Source organism: Olea europaea, chromosome 6 (genome assembly GCF_002742605.1).
Source record: "Olea europaea var. sylvestris chromosome 6, O_europaea_v1, whole genome shotgun sequence".
Taxonomy (NCBI): domain Eukaryota; kingdom Viridiplantae; phylum Streptophyta; class Magnoliopsida; order Lamiales; family Oleaceae; genus Olea; species Olea europaea.
In genome coordinates, this window is record NC_036242.1 from 13,364,428 (window position 1) to 13,388,518 (window position 24,091).

Here is a 24,091-nt window from a genome sequence, read left to right on the forward strand (position 1 = left end):
CTTCATAGCTTTTATATATATATATATATATATATATATATATATATATATATATATAGGTTCGAATATTTTGGACTTGATATGAAAATTTTACCTAGTCTTACTCATCAACGAATCGAATATAATATGTTGGGAATTATGTGGATATATGTTTGTGTGAGTGTTTGCATAAAAATCCTTTAAAAGTTTTATTACACCCCTAATCTAACAATGGCTCCATGCCAGTGCTAGCATGGCAACTGTTGGCAAATACGGGTAATGGACTGTCCCATGTGGGGGGGGGGTCTGACCCACAAGATTTTAAAAGGATTGGAGGAAGCGTTTTGAACTTGGAATTCAAATCTATCACTCCCAAATAACCTTACAACCTCCATATAGAAGTTATGGAAAAGATGACAAAAAGAAGGCATGAAAAAATGGTGCAAATTCAAACCAAAATTAGAAAGTCCCTAGAACAATATTTTTGGCATAAAATCGAACAAAAATGGCACTTATATTGTGGATAATAATCCCATTTCATTGTGATCATGATTGGGACCATTGAAGAACGAGAAAATGCAGATTTTGGAGCTTTGGAATATAAGGTGGTTCAACCATACAAAAAGATCTTGGAATTCATCATTTCAAGTAAATTCATTGACCCGAAATTCATGTCAAGATGTGCTGGGAGATCCTTCATTGGTATCAGAGTCATGAGGTTGTATTCATTGCTGTAATTCATGCTTAAATATGCCATTACATGATCCAATTTGGGTTATGAATCTTGTATGCAAAATTTTGAAACATTATGTGGTATTTAGTGATATCATTTGATAATTTACTACCATTTGTTTATTCATTTTCATGCAGTAAGATTAGTACAGTTCGAAAGGTCTTCTCATAAGCTTTTCAACCATATAAAGAAATCAAATTTTGGACTTCAAACGGAGAAGTTATGAGGTTTTGAAATTTGGATGATAATATGAATTTTTGGCATGAAACTTGATAAAATCCTGAACTTCATCCCATGATAATTTTTTATACTTTAAGTTTCATACTATCCATTTGGTAAGGTTGCATAGATCTTCTCAAGACCTTTCCAAGATATAAAGATCATTTAGGCTTAAAATGAGAAAGTTATGCCCTCCTGAAGTTTAAATTTAAATATGATTTTTTGAGTAGAAATTTGTAAAATTAGAAATTTCATTAGATGATAACTTCTTCCACATTGTGCTTCATGATTCCTACTTGGTATGGTTGAATAGAACTTCTCGAGACCTTTCCAATGATATAAAGAAATTAAAATTTGGCATTGGAATGAAAAAGTTATGACCTTCCGAATTTTAGATATAAATATGATTTCTTGTGTTAAAAATGATAAAATCCGAAATCTCATCACGGGATAACTTCTTTTACACTATGTTTCGTGATGCTCATTTGATATGGTTGGATAGATCTTCTCGAGACTTTTTTAATGATATAAAGAACATTAATTTCGGCTTTAGAATGAAAAAGTTATGGCCTCTCGAAGTATTGATAAAAATTTAGAAATTTTGTTCTTTTTTTTTTTGAAGATGAAAAACACATTTTTTTCTTTTCATTTTTTATTTTTGGTCGGATCCGTTTGGGTCCAGAACACAGTTTTAAAAGTTGATATTGTAAAATCTGACTATACAGATGAACTCTGAACGTTAAAATGGATAAATGGACGAATCAACGAAACTTTTTTCATTGAATAAGTGCCACGGATGAATGTGTAGTGGGCATTCAGTGCCCTCTTTTTTATATAAAAAAAGGTTTAAAAGTTGGAATGTCAAATAAAATTGCCTTTTGACTTTTTTCAAATGAAATTTAGAAAATTACAATTTAGTCCCTCAAATATTCTTAAACAAAAATATTTTTTTGACTCGATTAAATTCTGAAAATTTTTATAAAAATCAAGAATATTTGTTAAGTAGTATTTACCTAATGGGAGTTTTTTTTTCTTTTTCTTTTTTGTGAAGTGTTTCATTTCTAAATAAAAAATAGTCTGAAGGTATTTAAAATACCACATTTTATATACGTTCATGAGTTATGTGGGTCTTCATTAGGTTATGTGATCCATTGTGAATTATTTTCAATTTTTTGTGCTTGCTCCGATATGGTTAGATCTATGCATATTTTTAACATCCTTAGAAGGAATGGAACTTGTTGAAATGTTTCGTGCTTATCAATATAAATAAATGGATCTAGAGCATGACTTATTGTGAAATACGTTAATATTTTGGAATATAAGCTTTTGATGACAAGCAAAATATGAGACTTCTGATGTCACTTCCCGTTTATTAGGACTGTGTTGCGACAAAAATTTAAATGAGATTGAGAATGTGTAAAATAAAACTAAAACGATGTTAGTTTTATTTTTGGATTATATTTGAAGTTATTTTATGGAAGAATTAATTTGTTATATCATTATATGTGTCATGATTGGATAAATGTATATAGTTATGCTTTTATTGTATATTATGAAATTATTTAATTGAATACATGATATCCGTTAATTCGTGTACTGTTATAAATGCTAAAATCTATAGAATTAGTGAGATTTTTTACTTTGACCTATTGATTGTCAGTTGAGTGATAATTCAGTAATTAGAAGATTTAGAGAAAATCTATCTTAGAACTATTTGATTCTCCAATTGAGTGGGAGTTCTCAAGTTGGAAGAGTTAATGTAATTCTCACATAGAACCCATGAAATTTTGTATTATGAAATTAAGTTTATTATAGTGAAACAATAGGATTGTGGACAATGATTGAGAACATAGTGAACTTTCGACTCTAGGCCTAACGTTGAACTATCTAGACGTTAATTTGAGTTAATACAAAATTAAATACGTGCATAAATGGGCATTGGTTAAGAATAAAATGTCACAAAAAAACTAATAGATCATGGTGTCAAAATCTATAAGGGTTAACCTTAATAAAGGTGATGAGCTAAATGTGATAACATTTGGCATGATAGAATTTTGAGTACTAGAGGGACATGATGCTTTAGAGAGCATCAACCATTCAACCTTATGTAGATCATGCTATTCTAGAGAATAAAGATCAGAACTTTGTTAAGTACGAAAAAATATAGATTCCAGTGTTTGAACATTTGAATTGTTAAGTTCTGTTATAAATGATCTTTTTCTCAAATGTAACTTAGTTGATGATTAATATAGTGTTAACATTTTCGTTGGTCACATTATTTTTAGCTGAGGCGTAAATTCAAACTAGCCTCTTCTCAATATAGAGAATTTTATGGTTACTGTGACTTACAAATTGAAGTGTCAATTTTCTATATTGACACTATCCGCTGTGTGAGTTAGAAGATGTGCGACTTGATGTGGAGGACATGCTTGTGTAGCAATGTTTTAAATTGCATAAGATTTTGAATCTTAAATATTAAATGGGCTAGAACAAATACGGGATAGATGAGGAGACTGAAAAAATGGGACCAAGAAGAATGTATCAGATAGTAAGTGAATGAAAGTGGTTTTGGTAGAGAATCAATGTTATAAAGGTTCAAGTGCTTCAATTATGCGATTTGAATCTCTTGGCTTAAAAGTGAATATTGCACTTGAATATATACCTCTTAGTGTTGTTTACGTGTCAACAATTGGATCTTATCTTGTGTGGATAATAGATTCAAGGGTTAGAAACCATTTTATATGAGATCAAAAGGTATATTATTCTATTTTGGAGTCTTTGACTTGATACAAAGTAGATATATTACAAATAATGAAGATGGAGTGGAGGTTTATATGACTGGTACTGCAACTTAATGTTTCAAAGTGGAGAAATTGACCTCCTATTTAATATTAAGATAGTATCCAAAACTCCACTAAATTTGATCTCAGTTATTGTTTTTCGAAGAGTAGTATCTTACTTGAACTTATACGTGGCAGATCTGTTTGTGCTCACAGTGGTGATGTTTATTATTTTTTTAGATATTTGTGTAATAGATTGAGGTTTTGAGTTGAGAAAACCAATCAAAAATGTAAGAGCTAAACTTCCATAGAATAAATCAATCCAAATTTTTTTATCAGTTGTGATTAAGTGAGATAGAGATGAAACTTCACTTTTTATTACATTTATAGATGGATTCACGCATTTCAGGTATGCATCTGATTTTTTTAAGTTGAAGATATTATATTAGTTTAGACTTTTCTGAAGTCAAGTAGAAAATTAGATTGTGGAAGTGAAGACTTTGAGAATTATATGATGGCGTAAATCTCTATCACATGATATCAATTATCTATGTAATGAAAGAGATTCTTATTTGATAGATTATTCCTTAATCACCAATAATTATATGGTATATTTGATTGAACTAATGGAATATTACTGAACATGATGATTTTGAGATATACAGCCCAAATTGTTATTTGCTTTTGGAAATAATGTTGGCTAACTACAACGTATCTATTAATGGAGTTCTCTCAATGTTGATTCCTTTAGAAAATATATAAGTATTGGACACATGGATAACCAAATATGGGTTGTCATAGACTCATAATGGACTATATATGTTCTCAATAATGAGTTTGGGAATATGAGTCAATTAAGAACGAAATGTATCTCGATGACCTACATGTAGTCCAAAAAGACGCATAAGTGAAATTTCGGATGGATATCGAATCACAAAATATAACATTTGACATTTTTTCCAATAAAGGAGAAAAGATTGGAGAACATCGTTAAAATTGAAATTATATGTATTGATGAATCAATTTTTTATATATAAGAGTTGATTCAAACTTCTAACTCAAGTGGAGTAATTTGTTTTCAAGTTAGACCTATCTATCTGAGTGGGAGACATCTAAGAACTATTTAATTTCAATTATTCTTGGTTCCGAGTGGGAGTTAATGGCTATTTAATTTCAATGATTCTTGGTTCCAAGTGAGAGTTAAAAGCTATTTAATGTCAATGATTCTTGGTTCAGAAGATCAGTGGAGAATTTTGAGCAAAGATATGGAAGTAAATATACAGAATATAGAATCTCAACCTAATCTGGGATATGGTGGAAGTTCTATTTGGATATTATGCTTTTTGAGAACATTCAAGTTCTTGAAAACTAAGTGGAAACTAATGAGTTTTAGATAGATAAAGCTATCTCTTTGAAAAATGTTATACTCAATATGAGTTTGTTGACTTAGACGAAAAAAAATTCATTACAATGGGAATCGCTTCTGTACATCGATCCTAGCCATGATAGTATGTTTTAATTTAGAGTTATACCAAATAGACCTAAAGGTTGAATTTTTATTCTCAATTAAGAAATGATTGAAGAAATCAACATGAACCGTCTTGTAAATTTCATGTTAAAGGTCTTTTTTAGTATTGTGGTAACTTTATAGTTACACTCATGGCCTAATACAGTTATCTTGACAGTTATACTTAAATTTTTAACAGTGTTAAATCTCATACAAAACCTTTCGTCATATGGATGAAAATTATTGTATTTGTGGAAAGATCTGATATTAGATTGTAATTCTAATTTTGATGTTATTACATTGGATTGGTTAAGGATGAAAAGACGTGTATAGAGATCATTTTGAAATTATTGTCCTCAATCTTAGAGACAAAGGACAGGGGTTTAGCAAATTGTATGATTTGTGTTAAAAAGATTATTCGAGTCTTATTGCTCTATCATAAGAGTTTTATACTATGAAAATTCATGTGGAATTACTACCCTATTGATATTTCTATATCGGAAGGCAATGATATGAGTCTTCATAAATGTCCAAAGACTCATAAAGGCACAAAGAAATATCTTGAGGACTATATCTAGTATGATTAAGAGTTATGAGATAATATACTATGATGTATACTTGTCATAACATTGGCCATGCCATGGATCTAGTTAGTGGCTATCAATATTATCTTTAAAAAATATATTGTGATACTTGAAGGGTGCTGCTGCCAATTATTCTATACCGTTGTCAAAAATAATAACTTGTGATTGGAATAGATATACAATGGTCGACTAAAAATGAGAATAAGTCGAACACAATTATTATTAGACTTGTGCACTCTTGCTATATAGAGTAGCAAGAAGCATATATTGTAATATATATCTTGGCAGCTAAAGAAATTGTTTAGTTTAGATGTATTAGCATCTAATGACACTGGTTTAGAATATGAGATCCATGATAGTTTCGCAACTATCTTAGTAAAGAAATTGTCTTTGCGATATATCTACGTAAATGATGATATGTAATCATCATACTCTAAAAATATCTCGAGATATATTTATTGGTAATATTGAATCTCTAGAATTTTGTAGGATATGATACTTAGTGTATCAGAAAACTCTTGATTGAGTTTTGTTGCCCATAAATGATCAATTTGAGTTCATGTGTAATATAATGTTGGGATTATGAGATAAATGATTTGTATGCACATATAATGTATGTCAAACGTCTTGAGATTCAGTCACCTTTATAAGATGAGATTACAACAAGTAATCGAAATGAATTTTGCTATCCATTAAACATGTTTAGTAGTCAGATCGAGTTCTCAATTTGATATTGTCTGGAGGAATGAATATAAGGAAAACTCAAGTTAGGTATCAATAAATGTCTGAACTAAGATCTGTACGATATTATTTATTTACAAAGAATATGACATACCTTCCAAAAAAGGGAGAAAATATCGTAACACGTGTTTAATACCATGTGTGCTTTTACGATCAATATTGGGTAAATGAGTGAATGGATCCCTGCTTCTTCATTGTGTGAAACCCTGAAGTTTATATAACCTCATATATACACTTATGACTTTTAACTGTTTCTTGAGATTTTATTTTAGTATTGCTATTTTAGCATGTTGCCAATAACTATAATTGATTCAATTTGACGGGGCATGTCTAAGAAAGTAGTTGATTTAAAATTGAAGGATTCAAGTAGGAAAAGAAAATTATTTTGACCAACATTTATGTTTGTATTCATCGGCCAGACAATTGTGTTTAACCATTTAGGGTATAGAACACAATTGTGAATACAATGATACGATATGGGGTTCAAGTATGTTCCATAAATACTCGAGGAATCGAAAATATTTGAATTAATGTTAAAAAATGAGTTTGAGGTATAATGAGATGTGATGTTCCTCTAACAGAGCTACTATATATCCCTAACAAATTTATAGTACCATGAACTCTAATATTACTCGTTGGTTGTACGATCTATTTCCCATATGAATCTTTATGAGATAAATTTTGAGAAGGATCTAAGGTGTGTCATTCGTTATCACTTGTGAATTAGATCAACCTCATCATGTGCGAGTGGAAGATATTGGAAAATACAGGTAATGGATCGCCCATGTGGGATAACCCGACCTGCAAGATTTTAAAAGGTTGGAAAGGGTGATTTGAAATTGGAATTCAAACCTACTACTCCCAAATAACTCTTTGCAACCTCCATGTGGAAGTTACGGAAAAGATGACAAAAAAAGGCATGAAAAAATGGTGAAAATTCGTATGAAAATTCATACCAAAATTAGAAAGTCCCTAGAACTGCATTTTTGGCATAAAATCTAACAAAAAATGGCACTTAAATTGTGAATAATAATCTCATTCCATTATGATCGGGATTGGGACCATTGGAGAAAAAGAAAATACAGATTTTGGGGCTTTGGAATTTAAGATGATCCAACCACACAAAAATATATATTTCAACTAAATTTCTTAACTTGAAATTCATGTCAAAGTATATTGCGAGATTGTACATCAACGAATGCTACGTGAGCTGTTAGTTGTAGGGCATATGATGGCCCACATGTTTGCCATCACGATAAGTGAAGACACAAACGTGTTTACCATCTTCTTCGTTTATGATGACATGGCCATCTGGTTTTTGCATGGTGGTATTGTTAAGTCTTGGAGCCTAATTATTGTTACTCTATGAAATCAATACGTAGATCTATTTCTGCAATAAGATTGTCGTCGTGGTTGGAAGGGAGATAGGACCGAGGGGTGCAAGGGAGGGAGCCTCAGACCAAAATTTCATTAAGGATAGTTTAGGAATTTGCTTCCTTGTAAATTTTGATTTTACTCTAATTTGTCTTTTAAATAGAGATCCGTTATTACAATCATAATGAAAAATAAATAAATAAATAAATAATAGGGTGTGAAATTTTCTCTTGTAAACTTCTTACTTCTTTTCATCGTGGAATCACTGGGCACAACATAATCGAACGTCAATCACTTCCCATCCTAAGTGCAACTTTAGTTATTCAAGACAAAGTGCGCTCACTCAACTATCATTTCTTCCTTATAGATATAGCATTTATAGCCAGCATTCAGTTTTCAAAATGAAGTCCATGTTTGTGTTTCTTAGTTGTTGGACTTTTCCTGTAGTAGAGATTCCCATGTATACATGATTTGAAACCTTCATTTCAGTAATATAAAGCTTCTCAGGTATTATATTCTTCTATGTAACCGGGATATTATAGAAGATTTCCCTCTTTATGGTAGTCAAAAAGCTTGTCCTTTGCTGATAACAAACGAAATCAGAAGGCGCCATAATCAATTTAATCATATTTACCAAACTGCAAGCAAATAGATTGATTCAATTTCACAATACACACCATATATCGGAATTATCCGTGGCATTTCATAATCTTAGTTGAAGAAAAATGGAATATCTTCGGGGGCGCCTTAATTTAATTAGTCGACGAATATTTTTTCTTGTTTTTCATAAATTGGTTCAGTAGTTGATTTAGTCAGCATATATTTCTTAATGCGTCTAGTAAATCAAAAAAGTCAATCTTAAATGAACATAGATTCCTAGAACTTAACTAATACATTTTCTCTTGAACATATGAATTCATTATCATGTTAAGGTTGTAACTACTAGAATCAGTGTTCTAGAAAGTGTAAAGAATGATTCGGCATGAATGTCGTACTTCAAGATTTGCAAGCATAGACGAGGCTTAAGCATAAAAATAAGTTCATTGTTTAGGAATTCAATAATTAAAAATAAGCTCCAAGAGAATCTGTATTCTGGCTTGTCAAGAGTATTTCAAAAGACTATATTTTGAAAAAGCATATTTTGCAATTTAGAAAGTACTTATAAATTTAGAGAAAAACTATTTTCAAATACTTCCAATAATTTCTTTATCTTTAACATTTAATTTTATTACTCCCAAATGTATATATTATTTTTCTTATCTTTTATTTGCATCAACTTCCCTCCAAATTATTATATTTCCTTCCATTTCTTTGTACATACTATTTAATTTGATCAATATATGAAGCATTAAAAATTGGAATTTTTTAATACATTTAATTATAGATAATACATTTGGAGAGTCAAACCCATTATCTATATTGAAGTATAATTTTAAGAGTTGACTCTTTAAATTGAAACTATTTTACTTTTAAAGACCCTCTTGGAAATGATCTAAAATAGAAAAAAAATTTACTCTTTAAATTTGGAAAGCCGAACTCACTAATAAGTGTAATTATTACATTTATCTTGGTCATCAAAACATGAGTTTTGGGATTACTTTTATGAACTAGTTATTTAACTTTATGTTTTCTTATTATTTTAAAAGAAAATTTGAAATTGAACGAGAATGAATAAAAATGAGCAATAATTGAAGAGAGAGAGAGAGAGAGAGAGAGAGAGAGAGAGAGAGAGAGAGTAAAATTGAACATTATTTGGAAGTTATGTACCAAGGAGTCATGTTTGAAAGTTGAAGGGCCTCAATTGTAATATTTAAAGACTTAATCTGAACAAGAAAGAAGATATATGGACCAAATTGTAAAGTCAAAGTAGAAACTTCAGCATTTTGAATAATTCTAAATTGACTAAAATTATGGTTCCCTATTCTTCTGGAACTCTGTTTTAGACCTAATTTAGGTCTATAAATAGAAATCTTGCATTGAAAAGTTGAGGGAGGCTACAAACATAATCTTTAGGCATAATTACATATTCAAATACTCAATATTTGTATCATAGTTTAAGATTTGAATGTTGAACACAATTGACCGACATATTTACAATCATCCAAGAAGAGTTTAAAGTCCATTGTTGAGAATTGGGTGTCCAAAAAAAAAAAAAAACAATTGCTTGAATTTTGTTTTTCCTTTATTGTAATGAACTTGATAATGTTTTTCATTATTTTGTTATTTAGTTTTGCAATTAAGATTGTTAAGATGAATGATGTAGCTTGGGTTTAATATTTATTTAAAGGTACTTGCAAAAAGAACATCAAACTTTTGAAACATTAGTAGACTTTCTTCAAATCTTTCAAACGTCGCAGTCATCATCCCGCACCTTTTCAATTGTTGCATCATATGCTCTTTTGGACGGTTTCCATCCAGTCTATCATCAGTTGACCCAAAAAATTAATTTAGCCACATTTTAATCAATGTCAATGAGGGTAAAATGGCACTTCCATATTTATCAAATTGAAGAATTAAAATAATTAAATAGCAAAACAATAAAAAAATAGAAATGGAAAAGTTGAACCTTCTTCTACCTAAATCTATCATGTCCTTCACATCTGCAATTGTCGACAAAGTATCAAGAACTGCACCATTTTTCTAATAATTTTGACAATACCCATGGTAGCCCACTATTATCAATCGTTAAGCCTCATCTAGGCGATACAATTCATGTTGAAACATTATTAAAAAAAAAAAAAAAAAAAAAAAAAAAAAAACATTGAAAACCCATTGGCCATATTCAAACCTTCAACAGCATTATACTAAAATAGATTTATCTTCAATTGAAATAATAATTAATGTCCCAATCAAAGAATCCAAGCCAAGAACATGGTTTTAATTTGGGTTTTGGGGTTAGAGTTGGAGTTGAGGAATAAGAATGTGTTTTACGAGGTGGTTGAGAAGTGGAAGAAGTATGTGTGCGACATTTTAAGGTGTTGTCAATGGTCGCGGTGACTAGGTGATATTGGTTTTGGTTTGGGGTGGTTTAATTTGGGTTGGGTGGTGTGAGGTGTGGTGGGGGTAGGGTGTGGGGTTTTGGGTGAAGAAGATAAATATATATTTCTTTATGTGTGTTTTTAAATTTATTTACTTTAATTATTTAATGTAGTAAATAGAATGTTACTATTTTACCCTTTATGGAATTATAAAAAAATGGTCAAACTCACATTTTTGGTCAAATAACAGAAATATGAATGGAAACAATCCAAAAAGGCTTGTGATGCAACGAGTGAAAATGTTTGGAGTGACAACTGCAACGTTTAAAAGGTATAAGAAAAGTTTGCTAGTGTTTCAAGGGTTTGGGATTTCTTCTGCAATTATCCCTTTATTTAATTCTAAAAATTTCATACAACTTGATTATGTGTTAGTTAATTATTGTGTGTTTAATGCATCAATTCTTTGATCACCAATTGATTGATTTAGTGATAGTATTGAGATTGAGGGATGATGTATGATTCTAGTTCGTGCAATAAATAACATAGTTATTATAAGAAATCGAGAAATAATTATAAACTATGCAATGTATATAAAATTTCTGCGAGTTTATGTAAAGAATTTACATAATAAATTTGGGCATATGAATAGGATTAGTGTTATTTGATAGAGATCACTAGCTACAACAAGTTTATTCGATTTTTGGCTCGTATGAAAATGGGCGAATGTATTTGAATTATATGAACGTTAAATAACCTAAGTGAAATCGAAAATTCTAACTATCTAATATCATAATTTTCTCAATTGTACTTAATTAGATTACATTATCTAATTTAGTAAAACTTCAGTTACAAAACATATTTTAAATTGATAATCGGTTACTTTTGTTATTTGAAACAACAGAATTTGAAGAAATGAATGCATGAAATAATAAGTTGTCATGTAGAATGACTATTATAGTTGCTAACTATGAATATCATTATTCGAGTAGAGTATGTGATTGGACTTTTGACATTGACTAATTGATTGGGTTACGAGGAGTAGGAACCAGATACAACTTCTCTTTCCTCCAAACAACCATCCAAGTATCTCAGTCATGTCTACATCTTCAAGCTTCATCTCATTGGGAAGTTTCCAATCGAAGTGGTAAAGTAGTTGAGCAAGAAGAAACTCAACATCGGCTAAACCGAATGATATGCCTGGGCATATCCTTCTTTCTCCCCACAAAAAAGAGATATTCAAAATTTGCCCTTTGAATTCAATATACCCGTCTGCAAATCTCTTTGGTTTAAAACTCTCAACATCCTTCTAATATTCAGGATCCCTATTAATTGCAAAGACATTCAAAATTACTTCGATATTGATGGGTATATTATATCAATCAATTTCTCTCTGCTAAGTGCACACTCTAGGAAGTGCCAGAGGAAGAGGCGGATGGAGCCTTAGAGTTTCTTTGATCATCATCTTCAAATAGCTCAGTCCCACTAAGTCAGTTTCCCGTATTCTGTCATTTACTCTAAGAACTTGCCTCGGTTCATCTTGTGCTTTTGCCAACACGATAGGGTGTCTCATCATTTCTGTCATAGCGAATTCTACTGTTGTTGCAGAATTATCTGTTCCAACAGTGAAAATGTCTGTACAGAGAATGGAACGTCGTATTAAACCGCAGCTGAATTATTCTGGATCCTGAAAGAGTGGGAACTAACTTACCAGAATAATCTCTTTTATACTTTTGATAGTGATAGGATGTTACAACCCATATTATTTAGTCAAAAGTCAAAAGTTGAATTTTCAAAATCAAAATCATATCGGGGCTTAAATGAAATAAATGATTTTATTGGGACTTGAATTAACAAAATTATTTTATTGAGGTTTATTTATAAATTGAAAATATTTTGAGGGCCTAAGATAGATAAATTTTAAAGATAAGGATTTACTTTTCTATTAATGAACGATAAGGGTTTAATGAAGTTTATATGAAAGTTGGAGGGCTTCCTTTGCAAAATGGAGTTAGTGGCCACTTAAATAGGGCTATTCTTCTGAATGGCTGGAATATTAGTTCTATTTTCCAAAATAGCGTTTACTATTGGAAATACTATTTTACCCTTACTTTTATTATCTGCAAGATCTATCATGTATCTATTAATTATTAGGTCTTTAAGGATTATATCTTACAATTCTTCCTTTTGGGGATTTATTAATCTGGACTTATGTTTATATTGTTTAATCTTTTAAACATCTCTAAATATTCTTTGTATCTTGATAATTCTTCAAAGATTCTAGGTCGATCTTTCTTAGTTATGTATTCTAGAATTATTCCTTCTGAAACTTCTTCTTGTATATCTTTATATTTAGTTATAATATCTTCTACCTTTCTTATTTCTCTACTAGTTCTTAAAGAATCAATTCTTATATTATGCTTACAATAATAATCTATATCTCTATATATTTCTTCAAGTTTTTCTTGGCCAACAGAAAATATGTTTTTAGACTTTTCAGCTAATTTAAGTAAAAACGAAATATCTTTCTCATTTAAATATAATATGGGATTATCATTAGAAGTAGATATGGATGCTTGTGAAGTGTTCATCAATTAATCAAAGCATATGTATGTGAAAGCTAGTGAATAACTTATAGTAATCGAATAGAAGTAAACAGGTTTTCCCTTCAGTATGCTCTTATAGATGCTTTGCATGTACTTAATCAATCTTCTGAATCAAGTAAAAGTTTAAAATGTCTTTTGGAATCATTTGGGTCCACAACTGCTTCTGCAAAAAGCTTTTCAATTAAGGTTGCATTTCTCATTCTAGAGAACTAGCCGTGTTTCCACAGACGCTATTTCACAGTATCCAGAGTCTCTGTTTTCACCACTATTTAGACTCTTTTCAAAATCAAGTCCTTACTTGGAATGAAATTTTGAGAGATAACTCACACACAAGGTGCTACGATTTTGTTAGAAAACTGTATTTTTCCCCTAAACCATTCATCAAAGACAGGTACTCTGGCATGGCTGACATCCATTTAAAATCAATGTTTTGAAAATCTTTTAAAATCTCTATTTGTACTGCGAGGAATCATAAGAAACTTAACGAAATCCTTTTATGAAAGTTTTGTTGAACATAACAAACTTTATTTTAATATTCATAAACTGAAATAGTACATGCTTACAATCTATATTTACATACCTTTGGTACTCACCTTATGAAGTTTAGAACTTCATAAGTGATTACCTTATTACAAGCTTTGCTATCTTCACTATCTAATATTTCTGAATACAAGTGGTGTATACAGATTACAAAAGATATATCTTTGAGATGTGATAATTCAGAGAGTTTTTTCGAGATAAGTTGTTTCGAGATGCCTCTTTTGAGTCCCTCCCTTCCCCTTTTATAGAGGGTTTTAAGAATCTTATCTTGACAGGTGTCTCTCCTTTTCTTTTGTTGGGTAGCTCAGCAATCTTATCTCTACCGATTCTTCCATTATTTTCTTATTAGGTGGTCTTCTCTTTTTGAAATTATCTCTTTATCTTTGATTTTGTCTTCCACTTATGACAACCAATGGATGAGTGGTCACAATTATGGAGACTTTCTTGCACTATCTTCTGTCTTTTAGTAGCCACAGTTTTTCTTTAATAAATTTCTTTATTAAAGTAGTGATAAATGGCCACTTTTGTCACTATCACTTTTCCATCTTTGAATCAAAGAATTCTGCAGGGAATTCGTCATTATTGAGAGATGCTTGACTCGTATCTTCTATTACGCAGTATTCACAATGGTGATCACTGTAGTTCCAGAATAGTTTGCACAGTTCTTTCGCCATATCTTCTGATCCATGTACTTTGTTTGAAATAATTGAGGATAATAAATGGTCAAGATAACAAATGTCTTTTTCCTTTGTAACCATCCTTACATCGGAGTAGATTATATGGTCTTTAGATGGATAAAACCATATTTTTTCCTTCTCAGTAATTATCTGAGTTACATGTTCAAATATTTCTTTGTACCCTTTTACTCTTCTGTAGGGCATCATATTTATGATATCTTGGTATCCATTTTTAACAATATTTTGATTGGTTGGTAAAAAATGTTGGTTTGGAAGTCCCATTTTGATAACATGGAACAATGGATGCATATATTCAAGAACGGGATCCCATTCCATAGTTGCTGAATGGAATCTGATGTATATGTTTGTTGTCTTGACTATTTCAGTATATCTTTTAACAGCTTTTCTGACGTTGGCGGGAAGTTACGCTATTTCTTTGAGATCTTTGATGGGATATATACAGAGTATATTCCCTATCTCATAACAGTTTCATACCCAGTTGGCTGGTACTCCTGGATAGAAATTTATCTTGTTGTATTTTGCATAGTGGAGAGTTTTCATCCACCTTCCTATTTCCAGATACCAATCTGATAAAATATTAAAAATAACAATAAAGAATATGACTTTTTCATGATTATCTTTTCTGAAAATTTTTGCCACATGACATATTTTGACAATATATTTTGGATCTATTCTTTCAATAGAAAGTTTAGACTCAGTTTGGCTCTGTGAAGAGCTACCTTTACTTTTGATATTTTGAATATCTTCATTACCAGTAATAGGCTCAAGTATTCTCTATGAAGGGGTTCCTACTACCTTATTCTCTTTTTCTTTATCATCGGAGAGAGCGCTAGTATTTACTGGTCCCTGTGAAGGGATACCAGACTTGGTACAAGTTACTTCTACCTCAAGGGCTATATTTTTACCTTGAAGGCTATCTTAGATATTTTGAATTTGTGTTCCCAAATAGGAAACTTTTATTTCAAGTATTTGGACTTTCGTCTTTAGTTGCTCTAACTCCATCCCTGCTAAGATAATTAGGAAGAAAGTTAGTCTTACCTTTTATGTATTCAATATCAAATTTGAAGTATGAAAACTAAATTTGTATCCTGATAATATATCTATTGGCAATAGATGAATCAACATTATTTTTCAAAAAAGCTTTAACTTAAGTATTATCAGTTCTAATCAAGAACTTTTTTGGTAATAAATAATCTTCATATTTTTGAACTCCCCTTTTTACAGCAATGAGTTCTTTTTTGTTCGTCTCATATCTCGTTTCAACTTTTTTGAATGTTCCTGATGTATAACCTGCAACCATCTCAGGACAAGAACAATTCTTTTCACATTTATATTCTTTATAATTCTTTTTAACCTTTCATACTGCTCCCCAGTAATTATTTGAAGCATCAGTTTCAAGGATAAAGAAATCTTCTTCTTGTGGAATTATAAGTTTGGGCAATACTTTTAATTCTTCTTTTACCTTCCTTATATTTTCACAATCTTGTTTTTCCCAAGACCATATTATATTTTTTCTTAATTTTGGAAGAAAATAATTTTTTAGTTTGGCACAATTTTCAATGAATCCTTCAGCATAATTCAATATACCAAAGAAGCTTTGTAATTATTTTTTATTTTTAATGTTTTCAAGAAATTCTTGAAATTTTTCTCCAATATGAGATTGCAATTGTAATTCTCCTTCTTTTATAAATAATCCTAAAAATTCTATTTATGTTTTAGCTATCTCAGCTTTCTTTTGAGAAAGTGTAATACCATGTTTTTTCGTAATATAACAAAATTTCTCTAGATGTTCAATATGTTCTTCAATGTTATTTGAATGAATAAGTAAATCATCTACATATGTAATACAAAAATGAGTAATTGGTTTAATTACCTCATCAATTCTCTTTTGAAATATCTGTGGTGCTTTTTTCAACCCAAATGACATTACATTCCATTCGTATTGTCCTCAAGGATTGAGGATACTAAATGCAGTTAATGGTTTACTTTCTTCTGTAAGCATGATTTGCCAAAAACCTGACTTACAATCAAATTTTGAGAATATCTTTTTATTCAGTACTTGCTTAATAAGGGTGTCCTTATTTGGCAAGTAATATCCATCAAATTTGATAATTTCATTTAACTTTTTATAATTTATCACCATCATAGCTTTTTCTCTTTTTATCTCGCTATGTTTTCTAACCATAAAGGTTGGGTTGCTATGTGGGCTTTTACTATGCCTAATCAGTTTGGCTTCTAGCAGTTCTTTTATCTGGTCTTTAAACTCGTTTTGGTCATCTACACTATATTTCATGGGTTTGACTCTTACTATAGTGTTTGGATTGATTAATTCTATTTTTGCCTTTACTTTGTCTGTATTCCATTTTTCTAATAGATTTTCAAAGTATATTTCAGAAATTTCTTTTTTCAATTTTTCTAACCTATTTTCTGTTGTCATTTTTAGGACTATTACTGGTTTAAATTTTTCTGTACTCCAACATCCACCACGCTGAGTTGAGGAACTCTGATGGTTTATGTCTTTATATGCAATGGTAACAGCCTCATTTATTTTTTGTGTAAATATTTTGTGTGCACAAAGAGTTGTGAACATATACTTGTTAATATATTGTGTAAATGGTGCATATTTTAATAGAAAATTTTGTCCTAATAAAATATCACATCCAATTGTGGTTAACATATATATTGTATCAACAAATATTTCTCTAAAGGAAATTAGAAAAGGTACTTGCGTAGCATATTTGCTGTATATTACCTTATTTCTACCTGCTGTTGTAGCGATGACGATTTTCTTTGAATTATATTTTCAGTATTCAGATGGTAGTACATTTGGTAAGTATAAACTTATTGTACTTCCTGTATCTAGTTAAGCATGAAATTTAATCCTGCAATATTCTTTTATATTGAGTATAATTTTAATATATGAACTCATGGGATTAGTACTAACTACTCTTTCCATAATAACAATGATTTCATATTTTCATTTATTCTTGCTATGATGATTGGATTATCATCAACTGTTATTTTTAAATATCATTGACAAATTTTATAAGGACTATGTTTCTCAAGAAAGTTCATTCCTAGCAGTACAGGTGAACGATCAACACCATATAATTCATCTTTATATAGAATTATTTTTTTAGTATATTCTTTGTGATCCTCTCCCATAAGTATGAGAGGGAACTTTATATATTTTCTTATTTCAAGATTATTTCCCAAATAATCTTTGAATATATATGGTTCTGGTAATTCAAAATCTATTAAATGACTAACAAATTTAGCATTTACATGACTTTTATCTGCTCCAGTATCTATGAGGACAAGAAGATTCTTCTTATATCCTTCTTGATTTACATATCTTGTTTTGATATAATATTTCAAATTTGATGGTTCAGCAATACTTAATTTCTTGAGTTTGCTTATTTTAGAGTCTTGTTTGGAGGGGAATTTTGCAATGAGATTATCTCCTTCTAGGCAGACACTATTTCTTCTTATCAATTTTCCTTCAAAATTAATTTCTCTAGCTTGTTTGTGGAAATCAAGCATTATCTATTCTGGTATAGTGACTTCATGTCTTGATATTTCCTAGGACGTATATATTGTGCTAATTCCTCAAAATCTTTATATATGATAATATTATCAGTTATTTTACTTAGATTGTTATGATGGCTAGTACTAAAAGTGAAAATTGATTTTATGCTTATACTAATAGCCTTACTTTGTCGTAACATTTTCAAGTTTCCAATTCTATAATATAGATTGAAACTTTGGTCAATATTATCATTAATTAGTAATATTGCATAATTTGGTTTTACTGTAAATATTATCTTTTGATAGACTAAGTCTCCTACAACTGTTCCTAATAGGGCATCTATAGGATCTTGTAAGATTCTGTTGTCCATACATTATATTTCTATTGGTATGTTCATACCTTCTCTAAAGGATCCTTTTACCATTATCTGGACTCCTCCTATTTCAATGCATTTCAACTTGTTTCTTATATTTTCCGGAATTTTGGATAACTTTTGTTTTACCCTTTCTTTTGTAATTATAGGAATTCTTGTTTTTCCTATAGTATTTTATATATTGATAGACATTTCTTTATAATTCATACTTACAATTGTTTTATTTACTCTTGGTAGTATTCCTAAGAATCCTTGATGGAATATATCTTTTTCTTGTAAGCCTATTATTTTCTTGGTTATTCCTTTGTATTTTTTAATATCAAAGGTAATTTCTTGATTTATACCTTCTATTGAGTTTTCAACTTCTTCAGTTGTTTCTACTTCTATTTCTGGATCTGCTTGTTGTATCTCTTGATTCATATATACTATATCCTCATAATCTTCTTCTGATGAGGATGTGTCTAATTCATAAATGCTACTGCATTCACTACTTAAATCTTCAAAATATTCAATTGGTTCTATATCACTATCTTCTTGAAATTTTTCATAAATTCTAGGAGTTTTTATATTTTGTCTATCCTTCTTTTTAGGACATTGAGGGGCAATGTGTCATTTTTTATTACAGATGAAACATCTACATTTTTTAATATTTCTTGGTTTGAATTTTTTATTCCAATTTCTTTTCTTAAAATATTTTTTGTGTGGATTAAAATTTTTTTCTTAAATTTTTTGTAGTTTTTGAATTTTCTTTTATATTTCTTATATTTTTGTAACAACACAAGGAATTCTTTCTTATTTTATATGCTTTCCTAGTCTCTAGAGCTTCTCTGCACCTTATGCTTATCATTCTTTTTGTAAATTCAATCCTACTCCCAAGACTATCTATTTTTACTCCTCCCTCTTCTCCTGGAGGTAATAATTTCTCATATTCTTTTAATAACTTAATTCCCCATGGGAATGGTAATTTTGTAAAATAAAACTTTAATACAGGCTTATTTTCTTGATAATCTCCTTAATTTAATATATAGTATAATTCTTCAAATTTACATGTGTATCTTTCTAATTCACACATATCACATATTTTTAAATTTTTCATTGCTATCATTCCTTTATTATATTTATCTTGTTTTCCATCTTTTTCATTAGAAGCATATCTATCTCCCAAGAACTCTGTTCTTAAAGCTCTTTCAAGCCTTTTTAATATTTTTTTTTGTATATTTTGATCATTTAAAGTATTCCTATTATCTAATACTTCAGTTCTATTTTTTTGTCCATACTTTATTCTACATTTTATAGTTTCTGGTAACTTTTTCCACCATTCAGAAACAATTCCTCTGAATGTATGTTCTATAAATTCAAAAGCTGTATATGTTTTTCATTTATTAAATTGTATTGCTAAGTCCGTACTTTTCATCCATGTTTCAATAACTTTATTTTTATCTACACAGTCTAGATCTAACCATATGCCTGTTGTGTAGATTGGTTCATTATAATATTTCATTGGATTTATTTCTTTTATGGATTATTTTCTTATATTTTCAGTGCATCTTTTCTGTATTTTTCTATATTAATTAATACCTTTCTTAAGAGGTATTGTTGTATGATAAGGATAATCATATTCTTCATCACTACTGAATTCTATTTTTATATCTCGACTTGTTGATGAATTAGTATTCATCTTTGTATTTTTCATTTTTTCAGTTAATTCTTCTAACTGTTTTTTATATTCATCATACTTTTCACCAGTACAAGAATTTTTGTTCTAGTTCTTCTACATCTGTAATTATATATTGATTTTCTTCATGTTTTTTTCCTTTATTATTTTCTCTTTTTGTTATCCTAAAATCTTGAGGTGGATTAATTATAATTCTATAGTTTCTTTTAAGGTTTTTATTTAAAAGGGCATTTGCTACTTGTAGATTATATTCTAAATTTTTTAGTCTTTTGTGTATATCCTCAAAACTTTCATTTGTGGTATTTTTAGGTAAATATGGATAACTTGATTTTTTATGTTTTTCAACTTTTTCTAAAAATTCCTCAATTATATTTTTTCATCTACTAAGTTCATCATAATTTTAGGTTCATAACATGGCTCTGATACCATTGAGTCGGAGCGTGCAACGGAGGGGTTGAGATTTTTAATCCAATTAAAATCTTTATAAGTATTTAAAATATTACAATAGAATTTATAAAATTCACTATCTTTTATCAAAACCTTTTCTTTTATAATTATATTTAATTTGTTAATTCTTCTTTCCAGTTTAAGAATTTGTTTGTGTATATTACTTTCTATCTTGATTGCTCTATTATCTATATAAACATTTCTATATTTTAATTTTGGATCTAAATATTCTGTAAAAAAAACTCTTCAGATTTTCTTTTAAATAATTTAATTCATCATCTGTTGCATTCCTTAGATCAATAAAATTTTGTATAATATTTGAGGTTAAATTTATTAAAGATTCTAATCTATATTTCTTTGGGGACTTAATTGAAGGTTTTTATACATTGTAATGACTTTGGTTGCAAATTCTCTATAAGGGGGTATTTTTGGAAAGATAATAATTCAAAGGCTATTCTTCAAATGATTATATTTTCAGGCCTAGTTTCATAATTTACCCTTATATTTAGGTTATTAGCAGGTATTTCCTCCACTTAAATATTCAATTCCATTTCATTTTCTCTTACACACAGGGGAGAAAACGGGCAAAGAGAAGAAAACCGAGAAAAGAGAAGGAAAAAGAGGAAAAGAAAGGGGAAAAAGGGAAGAAGAAAAGAGGTAAGGGTGATTTCTTCAAGCTTGAATTAATTTTTTTTACTCGTTCCAAATGATAAAGATATGATTGATGTTAAATTTCTAGGGTTTTATCTTGGTTCGAAATTTCAGATTTAAAGAAACGATTATGATTTCTAGCTCAAGCTTCTTGATTGGTTAGTTTCCATTTGTAGTAAGGTAAGAAATACCAATTTTTTTTTAGGAAATCCTAGAATTTTTAATTGGATTCTTAAGTAAGGATATTTGATGGAAATGATTGTGTTGATAAAATACTCACTTGAAAGCATGAATTTATGGAACAAGATGAAAATTTAATTGGTTGAGTTATGGTTTATGTTTTCCCTCGATTGAAATGGGTAATTATTTTTAATGCTTGGAATGAAGGTTACATTGGTGAATTAGTTAATAGTAAAGGGACTAGAAGGTGGGATTAGCTCCAATTGATTAAAGTTAAATTCGAGAAAATATAGAAAAATTCGAATTGGGGCTTTTATTCCATTATTATCTTTAGACTGGAATTGACAAGTTCAAGCATTGATTTAGGAAATTTAATTGTTATTTCAGGAAAATATGTGAATATCGGACTACCTACCGGCCAAATTAATCATCGTCAGAACATAGTCCTATGAGTGGAGAATCTACGTTTTCAAAAATAAGATTTTCTTTTTATTTTATAGAAGCATGTTAATTACATGAAATGCCTTATTTTCGAGAATTAGTAAATGAGCATAATTGTTTTGAAATTATCATTAAATAATTGATGTGATTATCTTACTCTAGTGCGCCGAGGGGTTGCGGCTGTGTACTAGAGTCATGTATTTAACTCCTATAGACTGAGGGGCTACGGCCGTGTACTAGAGTTATGTATATAACTCCTATACACTGAAGGGTTATAGTCATGTATAAGGGTAACTCTTATCCATTGAGGGGCTACGGCTGTGTATAAGGGTACCTATTATACACTGAGGGGCTATAGCCGTGTATAAGGATGATTATGTTTTTTTCATCTTATACACTGAGGGGCTACGACCGTGTACAGAGTGTTGATCCGATGGTTTATGTGCATATGATTTTATAGTTTTCAGATCATCAGTAGATGATTACATGGAGTATATTTTGATGTGAATTTTAAGTATAGTAAATGACTACATGGGGTATATTTTGATATGAATTTTAAGTATGTAGTGGATTGTTAGCTTTCGGTTTATAGCATTGAGCAGCAGCAATATTTCTTAGATTTTCTTGGATATCAAATTGTTTATAATCATTATATGTTACAGTTGTTCATCCAAAATAAAGAAAAAAAGAATCTTATGATGCAATCATGTTTTAGTTTTAAAAAGTGTTATTAGATTTCAGAATTTCTCAAAATTTTAATAGAGCAAGCATTTTTAGATAATATGCATAAACATGAAAAGTACTTATTGCAAAACTATCCACTCACTGAGTTACTAGCTCATGTTTTGCGAAGAGAACCTTTTTCTTACAGATAGCTGCTGAGTTGATCACCTTTGGAGCCTGTCGATCCATTGAGATGTACCACACACATTGTCATCATTTGTACGACTCATTTAGTCAATTTACAGAATTTATAATTCTTTTCGCATGCATGCATGTTTGTTGAAAAAATTAATTAGCAAGTTATGTACCCATATTTTGGGCTCATTGCATAATTAGTATCTTTAGAGTTCTTGGGGACTTTTGTTTGTAAAGCATAGTAAATATCAACTTGCTAGCATTTTATTTTGATTAGTTTGTGTTCTGAGGGACTAGTGTGTCCTATTTTAAATTATATGAATGGATTTGAGAAAATTGATTTTTGTTTAGGTGGTTTTAGTCCATAATTCAAGAGAAACTTTGTCAAAATTATTTTAAAAAATTGTCATAGTCAAAGCAGGTCATGATTGCCTTTGTAGTGGGTCCAACACTTAGTTGATATCTACCATTGGTGCACAACACGAGTCGGATTCTTTAGGATGATTCAGGACGGGTCGCGTCATACGAAATTCAAGATCATCAATTTGTTGAAGTCTTAAGAGAACATCAAGTATATCTTCCTCTCCCGATGGACCATTGAACAATTCCTTGTGCTCCTCGATGATGTTGTTGAAGACCCGATCAATTTCATGATGCAACTTTGTAATTTTGGATTTGAACCCGCTAAAGACTTGAAGGATTTTGATCGAAGTGTAAGACATTAAACCCTAATACCAAGATCTTTAGAATTCTTGATTTTCACATATGAATTTTAATTGATCAAGAAAACATACCTTGATCCATGGCAATAATTGAGAATTTTAGATCTGCAAAATAATAAACTGTTAAATTAAAGAAACCGTTCTCTCACTTTTCCTCTCTTTTATTGAATGAATTAATTGATGGGTTTCATTCACATTTATAGGCAGAGAGAGACAGTCTCCTTTTGTGCCATAAAACTCTCAACTTTTCATCAAAGTAGACAATTATAAAACTACCATTTCTCAATTGGGCCAATAGGATTTTAGTAATATTAATCACCTTTAATTAATTCTTTAATATTATGTGGGCCACAAATAATTGGTTTTACATTCTCCCACTTGGCCCGTGTAATATTGTTTTGTTATGTGATATATAACATAATGCGCATACCATTAGCTAAAATCCATCATACATTGGTCACTTAATATATCATCCTTAA

General features: G+C 29.9%; 1 protein-coding gene across 1 annotated transcript; it reads right to left on the bottom strand.

Annotated features, from left to right (window-relative positions):
• Positions 1-6,420: 6,420 nt before the first annotated feature.
• Positions 6,421-14,712, bottom strand: LOC111395185 (costunolide synthase-like). The gene is made up of 8 exons (XM_023021185.1): positions 14,576-14,712; positions 14,132-14,277; positions 13,874-13,957; positions 12,301-12,527; positions 11,929-12,201; positions 9,685-9,740; positions 6,638-6,749; positions 6,421-6,444 (listed from the first exon to the last, which is right to left on the bottom strand). Exons 1-8 carry the CDS (start codon positions 14,710-14,712, stop codon positions 6,421-6,423), a joined length of 1,059 nt encoding a protein of 352 aa, XP_022876953.1.
• Positions 14,713-24,091: the final 9,379 nt, after the last annotated feature.